General features: G+C 44.6%; 1 protein-coding gene across 1 annotated transcript; it reads right to left on the bottom strand.

Annotated features, from left to right (window-relative positions):
* Positions 1-2413: 2413 nt before the first annotated feature.
* PDCL3 (phosducin like 3) lies at positions 2414-8571 on the bottom strand. The gene is made up of 6 exons (XM_056497040.1): positions 8474-8571; positions 6973-7102; positions 5818-5908; positions 5017-5160; positions 3949-4157; positions 2414-2815 (listed from the first exon to the last, which is right to left on the bottom strand). Exons 1-6 carry the CDS (start codon positions 8477-8479, stop codon positions 2673-2675), a joined length of 723 nt encoding a protein of 240 aa, XP_056353015.1. The 5' UTR covers positions 8480-8571; the 3' UTR covers positions 2414-2672.

Raw genomic sequence — 8571 nt, 5'->3', positions numbered from 1 at the left:
CTTTCCCTGCATTGTGGGATGAGTCAGAGATCTCTCACAGCAGTATGCAGGACAGTAACTCACACAAACCTCAGCACTGCTTACGGGATCACTGCCTCTGATTTCTCCCATGATAGCTGACAGAAAGACCCCTCTCACACTGATGAAAAGTGAGCATTGATCTAACTGTTGACAGGCTGCAAAAATATTGATAGTGCATTTAGTAACAGTGCCCCAAGCCTTGGCAAATGAGAGTTCACGCTCTCCAGTTATTTTTTCCCATTATATTGCCCCTTTCTGCAATGTATATTAATTGGCTGTTTGGTTTGCTATTGAGCAGCCAGCTTCCTTTCAAGCTAAAGGCTCATTCCCTTAACTGTGTTTCCACAGCTCCTGCTCTGCCAAAAGGTTAAAAGACCTCATTATCTGTTTCCTGCAGAGATGTAATTTCTACAAAAGGCCTTGAGCACAGCAATATGATTGGCAGGAAAAATAACGTTACAGAAAACCTGTTTTCACACCTAGCCAGAGAGTGAGAAGCACAAGATAGCATTTGAAATGATGCTCCATGTGGGTCTCATCAGCTGGGCAGGATATTCAGCTTCTCTGGTTCATGATGATTCTCACTTCTGTCCCTTTCAGCATGGCAGTCTCCAGTGGCATTCCCCAACATTTCAGCAGATCAAGGGGTTTAGGATAAAACATGGAGATCAAAATGCCCCCATTTCTCCCGAACTGCTGTTCCAAAATACAGCTGCCCATGAAACTGCAAGGCAGCCCTGCTGTAGCCCTGACAGCAGAGAGCAGGCATTCTCCCTCTCCTAGGTGCTCTCCTGTGTAAACCTCCCAGGCAGACCAGGTCCACTTCTTTTTGAGGAAAGACAAAACTATTACCTGGAGGTACCCCAGTTACCATTCCCAGGCACAGAATATCTGGCTCCCTACAGCTAAGCAGCCTGGGACAACCCATATGCAGCCCTGGTCCTCTTCAGGACCTCAGACCTCTCAGTGGTCCAAGAGCTCACAAACCCCATTAGACCACATACAAAAGGGGAAGGCAGCCATGGATTTAAGACCCTGCTGGAACAAGAGACTGTGAAGGAAACAGTCTGAAATCCCACCTCTTCTTTTGATTCACCCCTAACTTCTCCAGTTTCCCCCAAAAGGAATGCAGTCAATACAATGTGAACAAACAAAAGATAAGCAAAATATTCAGTGTAGGCTTCTATTAGGAGAAAGAGTTGTCCTCTTCCTAGACTGTATGAAGTTGTAGGTGAGCACAGTGAAGGCATCAAGTCTGATAGCATTTAGGATAGTCCCGTGTCATGAGAAGAGTGCTGCTGTGTAATAATATTCAGAATTTATTAGCTTCTATTGTGTTGCATTTGGCTCACTTGCACAAGATTAATATTTTAGCTATTCTGCCAAAAAAAACATAAGAGAAAAGAAAGGAGACAAGTGAGACTCAATTCACATTTCAAAGAGGAAGCTCTCCATCAGTTAATTGTTTGGACTGCACACTGATTTGTCTCAGAGAGCCGGAATCATATTTGAAAGTCATTATAAATTAATAAAAAAAATTATCACTGCTTACTGAGTGTTGCATTCTGTACCATCCACCCACAGCATCCATTAGCAATATAACAAAATGTCATTGGGGCAGCCTCATTAGCAAAAGCTCTTGGAGATTGTTAGCCTGAGGGTAGACCAACTGAAAGTGTAGGTGGACCCAAAAAATCAAGCAGCTCCAAGTGTCAACAGATCTATAATCAAGGTGATATTTAAGTTTATGCCCTTCTAAGGCTTCAGTTATTATTACTGTAGCTGGAAAATAGAAGTCTTTAGTATAGCAAGATGTCAGTTCCCCAAACATCATCCTCCCTCCCATTTGGCAATGGCACTACTGCAGGAACACCTGACTTGTGATGTGGTTGAAGAAATCAGCAGTTCCACACTTGAGCACCACCATCTTGAATTTTATTCTGCAATTAGCAGGCAAGATGGTGCAGGAAGTTCAGCCCTTGCGAAAGGCAAAATAGTGCTGCTAACTCAAAAGTGGAATACTGGACTCAGTAGGTCCCAGGAGAAGATGGCCATCCCCAAGGCCTCTCTCAAAATGCCTGGAATCTCGGCTTATAGCCTCATGTTGTCCCTCTGGCACGAGCACTTCTCTGCAGAACACCACATACCATCTCCAGAAGCACCTGCATCGTGGGTACCCTTCCCCAGCTCTCTGTGAAGTCCAGGCTGTCAGAGGTCTGAGCAGTGGGCTAAGAGACGGCCCATTTAAGTGCCACAAGCAATTATTTAAGACCAGCTATTTAGATTTGATTTGTACAATTTAAGCTTGTTAAAAACAGTGCACTTAAGACCACTTCATATCTCAAATTTTTTAAAGTAGCAATTTACTATGAAAATAAAAACAAGAGACCTGTTTCTACTCATGTCTATATTTTAAAATCTTTGAGTAAGATTTACTCAGGCTTCACTATACAAAATGTCTTTCAACATCTTAAGTGAAGCTGCATTTTTAAAAAACAGAAATGTTTTTAGTTTCTAGAGGCTTCTAGAATGAATGTCTTGAAAGGCTACCCCTGTAGGGTAGCAGCAAGGCCTTGAGGAGTGTCTCCAGTGCCTGAGGTGGGAACACTGGCTGCAAGTGCACTGCATCAATCCGGATGCAGCCGCAGGAATTAGTCATCCTCTGAGTCACTCTCCCCTCTGGCTGGGACACATGCCCTGATGGAGGACATGAGCTGGTCTTGGATCTGCTTCCTGGGGTTCTCTTCGAGGTCTGTCTTGATGGCACCCGACTCAGAAATCTTCCACTCCAATTCTGTGCAGTGCAAAACAAGAGTCATGAATGTAGGGAAGCAAACTGAAGAAAGCCCTCCCCTGGCTCCCCAGGTGACTTTCCTTATCATCCTACCACCACACCAGGGCCCTCTTCCCCTTCTTCTTTCATGCCCAGATCCAAGCTCCTGCCCTGTTTACCACACCTGCTCCAGCCAAGCCCTCCTTTCGCAATCCCTAGTGCTAGCACTGGTCTCAGCTCAGGGCACAAAGGTCAGGGTGCTGCTCTGCACCCATCAGTGACATCCCCAGTGCCACCCTGCTCACCTTGCAACCAAGAGTGCAAAAGAGATGATGGATACAGAGCAGCAGCTTTAGAGGCAACTCTCCCAGTGAAAGTGAATTCCAACCCCCTTCTAAAGGCAGAAGGCATGTTTGCACATCTTTTCCCAATGAAAGAAAACGGCTCATACATTACAGCTGTTCCCATCATATCCTGAGCTCGTCATAATGAGAAGAGGCAGGGAATAAATTTAACAAAGGGCAAAAAATTGTGGAAATTTCATTTATGCATCTGAATTATAGGTATTTTCCAGAGATGTACCTTGTAAATAGAACTCACCCCTTTGCCTCCACATCACACACTAAATTTAAGTTCCTTAAGACAGTAAAGACAGACGTCACCACCAGCAGTATGCCCAAATTGGACTGGATTGCTTCCCAGAAGTGGTAGAAAGTCAATACAACACATTCAGTTGAAACCTTTCTCCTACTCCTGCTGACAATCCTATCATCAAATCTAATTTCCTTCAGATGTTACAGAAAAATGAACACAACCTCACACTTTGTTTAATCTCCAGTGGAAGGCACCTGTGCTTAGGGGAGAAGGAAAGAAGGCATAAAAAGAAAAGTGCACAAATTTCAGTACACAGCTTTCTGTGATGGCTGAATTCAGCTGATTCAGTCAGGGACAACAGACAAATGTATGCCATCATCTCAAAAACTAAACAAGGAGCTCTACAATCCAGTAGGCAAGTGCACAGATTATCATGTCACTACAGGCAAGGGACTTAAAACATTTTCTGTACCTCCCTTAACCTCCTGAGCCTCATTTCCTTCATAGCCAGCAAAAGGGTTTTGATTTTCCTTTGGAAGAGCAGAGATGCAGGCACTCACCATCCCTTGTCAGGTTCATGCCACCGAAGACCAGAGGCCCAATGAACTGAGCTTTGATGTCTCCCTCCAGGTACACAAATATCGTGGGCAGGTTCTTATCGGGGTAGTTGGGAATGCAGGTGGTAGAGATAGCTTTGATGAATTTCACATCTCTGAACTTCTTTGCAAGCCCACTCATATGTTGATTTATCAAGGCACAGAGTGGAATTCTGTGAAGAACAACAACAGACATGCATAAGGAGAAAACAAAACACAATTTAAAACAAAGTAAACAGCTCCAGAAGAAAGGTCAGAAATATCAGATTGATGACTTTCTGGAAAGGCAAAAGTACCAGAAGCAAGTTCTAAATACTTTTGTTGTCCAGTATTCCAGCATTCAAAGGAGATCAGCACCACTGGAGATTTTGGTGTGTAGTGGGCTTTTTGTCCTAATATATTAGTAGTGCATCCTTCCCCTCTACCTCCTTTATATTCAGGGAAACCAGTTTATGAATTTAAGATGCATAGAAATTGCAGGAGCAAGGGCAAAATGAAAGCAAAGCTGCTCCTGGAAGAAGGTATGCAAATGATGATCAACACCTGTGAGGCAACTAGAGACAGAGAACAACAGTAATTATTTATAACCACAAAAAAAATCCAGCAATGTAATAGACCTCTCTGACAAGGTTTTCTGTCATGGTGACATGACTGGAAACCTTGCTCACTCCATTTGTATGCCACTAGAAACCCAGCAAAATACACATTAATCCTTCCTATTCACAGCCCCTTGCATTTAATCCAGAATAATTTCAAAGCTTGGATATTTCAGTGGCAGCAGCTACCTCTATGGAAGCTGTACGGTACACATCTTGCTGTGTTGTATAGATGTATAAAAAGCCATTTAATGACAACATTATTCTAGAATAAAGTTCAGCAGTCTTGACTCAACAGTATAGAAATTACCGATTTGTTTGTATTACAACTCCAGAATCAGAATCCAGATTTTGTTCCACAATAACTACACATCTACCACGGAGCATTTTCAGCTATTGACAGTGCAAGGTTTAATGATTAAAAACAAATTCTTACCCTTGTTTGTAGAGGTGTAAGACTACCCATATACCTTTTCCAGCTTTGGTAACCTCTTGAACATAATCTTTTCCCGAAATCTCCAAAACTTCCCCGAATTTATTCTTCATTTGAGCTGCCTTCATTTCTGCTAACCTTTGCTGCCTGAATAGCCAGGAATGAAAATGACATCTTGTGAATAGATACATTTCTTCAACAGAACATCACTTGAAAGAGCTGGTTAAAACCTAGACTTAAGAGGCAAATTACAAACTTCATCTAATCCCAGAGCACTAAAAGCAAAATGACACAGTAGATGCTCTTGTATTTGCAGCATAGGCTAAAACCACCAACATGCAAGAAGTACAACTATGTTTCATGAAATGCTTTTTTCCCCCCTCATTTCTGACCTCACTAGACCTTTCTTCTGCAGGAAATACACTACCAAACTAAATGGAAAAAAGCTGTAAGAGGTTACGAGATAGAGGGAAACCAACACTAATTATGCAAATCTGCAGCACCTTAACCTCATTCACACAAAAATTAGGAAATAATGGAGGTGATTTTCAAAGCTCACAGGATCCCCAGGCATACACTCAGCAGGTGCACATTATCTCTGCAAAGCTGGGTTGTAGATAAAGGATACTGAATTCAAATGCTGTTATCCTTTTAAAGACACTTAGAAGCTCCACAAGAGACCAGAAACACAACCCCCTTTTCCCATCATCCTAAAAACATCCTTTCTCCTCAACAATATCTAAAAGCATATAAAAGAAAACCCTCCAATTATCATTAAAGCCAAATTCTGCAAGTTGCTCTGACCTGTACATTTCAATAGCCCTCTCATCTTCCTCATTAAATTCATCTTCATTCTCTTCTAACTCTTCCAGAGTCATGTCCTCATAAGTTTTCACTAGAATGGAAGAAACATCAAATCAGCAAAAAACCTCATTCCAGGATTAAAACTCATCAACTTTCCTCAGTCCAACAGAACTTATTTACTCTAAAGACAGATGAATAGGAAGTATGGGGTGGATTTTTAAAGATATTATCTTAGAATAATAGAATGGCTTGGGTTGAAAGGGACCTTAAAGATCATCCAGTTCTAACCCTTCCTGCCAAGGGCAGGAACACTTTCCACTAGACAATGTTGCTCAAAGCCCATGAAACCTGGCCTTGAACACTTCCAGCAATGGGACATCCACAGCCTCTCTGGGCAACCTGCTCCAGTGCTTCACAATCCTCACAGCAAAGAACTTCCTCTTAATATCCAACCTAAGCCTACTGTCTTTCACCTTAAAACCATTCTCCCTTGTCCTATCTATCACTATATGGTCTCATAAAGTTGGAATTGCCTTTAGGAGTTGGAACTTCACTGATCCTTGTGGGTGCCTTTCAATTCAGGATATTCTATGGTTCTATTAGATGATTCTACAGAGTCCCTCCCCAGCTCTTTTGTCAGTCCCTTTGGCACAGGAAGGTGCTACAGCTCTCCCTCAAACCTTCTCTTCTCCAGGCTGAACAGCCCAGCTTTCTCAACTTGTCATTATTATTCCTAATGGATTTTTAGGAAGTGTTATGTGCATTAGATATATAGATGGCAAAGGTCTCTGAGGTGAAGGCTGCCTAGACAAGCACACAACTACCTGCATGAGCTTTCAGGTTTAGCAGCTGCAGCACAGACATGCACATTCACCTGACAGACTCCCTCTGCACTGATCTTGCAGAACTGACAAGAAGAACAACAAAGCTTTTCTGTGCTGGAAGAACCCATGTGTTCAGGAAGGTATTTGTTTGATACCTTTAACAGCTGATCACCCTGCACAGATGAAGCTTTGGTATCCTTACAGACCCAGAAAATGACACATTGCTTTATAGGCATATAAACATTGCTGCTAGCCATTTCTTTGAAAAAGCTTCTCCCAGGAGCCACTCCAAGGCTTGTTCTGCTGCAGCCTGAGTTGGCTAGTCACTCACCCAGAGATTTCTGAAGGATGGCAAACTGCTCCTCTTCCTTTGCCCGTTCCTGTTCCTCCAGGTTTTCCTTGGGAGGAAGGATACCTTTCTTGCGCAGAATGTCATTCCACTCCGTGTCTTTATTTGGATCCTAGAACAGAACAACGAATGGATGATATTTCTTCATGGTGAACATTACCACTTCCAGAACTTAACACAATTGCTAAACTGGCAATTGGATAGATGGTGCCAGAAAGTCACAGTGCAAATACTCCTGATGCCGAGGCGTTTTTGCAGCTCCAGACCTGCAATACTCTGAAGATTGACTTTATTTTAGTCCAGCCTGCTCACAGCACATACAGGAAGTCTTGGTTAGGTACCAAACTTTGAAGCATTGTAACCACTGCTGCATGTCTTACAAAGTGCAAGGAAAGGAGAGGATATTAGCTGGGTGACAGGGAAGCATGCTAGCCAGAGGACTTCCTTACAGACCCTGAGCAGGACAGACCACCAGATCAATGGTCACTACATCAGGAACCACCAGTGACAAGACACACACACAGGCACAAACCTTGCAGACCTAGCTCTCAGTACATGGGAAGTCTCCTTGTTAGATTTAAGTCACAGTGACTATGTAACTGCTTAGAGGAAAGCAAGTCTGCTCTGTCAGCCAAGGCCAACGCTAAGGATTCAGATCTAAATCTACAGCCAGACTATTTCTGAGATTTTACTGTAAAATAGTTGCAATAATCATGCCAAACAAGGCCGATACATCCCTGCATATTGTTGAAAAGTGGAGTATAAGATTTTCCTAATTAGCAGGCGATTTTATTTTCTAAAACACAAGAAATCTCGGTGATAAGCACTCACAGGCTGATTGTGCTTCCCTGCTATCTTGGCCTAGGTCCACTCTGCAAACGGAACAGATTCCTGCTGCACCTACTGCTTTGCCATAGCTTGTATCAGTGCACCTCACACCAGCTCTGTTCAGCCATATAACCACATCTCAGACTAAACCCCAGCACTTATGGACTATGGGGGAAAGGAAGGGAGGGGGAGGGAACAAAGGGGGAGAAGAAAAAGAAAACAAAGAAAAAGAACCGTGTAGCTCAGCAAACACAACGGCAGATTTATTTTTTTTCCCCTGTCTCTGACCGCGGTCAACTTTCCCTCGACCCCGCATTTGCTATCATTTACTAACACACCGACGCACTGCCTGAAACGCCCACCCACTCACTACATAGTGAAATAAGTAGCGTAGTTGCAAAAAAAGGCAACAAACAGCCACAAGCCCAGGCACGGCCGCGTAGCAGCCGCCCCGCGCCGAGAGAGCGGCGCGATCCCGGCCCTGGGCCGGGCGGGCGGGAGCGGCTGGAGCGGGGCCTCAGCGGGAGCGGCCCCAGCCCTGAGCCCCGAGCCCCGAGCCCCGAGCCCCGAGCCCCGAGCCCGGCCGCGCTCGGCCCCAGCGCAGCACCGCCCGCACACGGCCGGGCCGGGGACGCGGGGCACGGCGGCTGCTCACCTGCATGGTGCCGGCGGGGCCGGGCCGGGCCCGGGCAGCGGCGCTGGCTGAGGCCGGGCAGGGCCGGGCCCGGCTGCGCGGCCGGAGGAGGCGGCGCT

This window comes from Oenanthe melanoleuca, chromosome 1 (assembly GCF_029582105.1).
Source record: "Oenanthe melanoleuca isolate GR-GAL-2019-014 chromosome 1, OMel1.0, whole genome shotgun sequence".
Lineage (NCBI taxonomy): Eukaryota > Metazoa > Chordata > Aves > Passeriformes > Muscicapidae > Oenanthe > Oenanthe melanoleuca.
This window is presented reverse-complemented; position numbering and strand designations above follow the sequence as displayed.

Excerpts from the sequence above, each read along its gene's own strand:
- PDCL3 (XM_056497040.1), bottom strand. Across the intron at positions 5,909-6,972 it reads CATCCTTCAGAAATCTCTGG|TGAAAACTTATGAGGACATG; the intron begins GTGAGTGACTAG and ends CTTCCATTCTAG. Across the intron at positions 5,161-5,817 it reads AGGGCTATTGAAATGTACAG|GCAGCAAAGGTTAGCAGAAA; the intron begins GTCAGAGCAACT and ends CTGGCTATTCAG.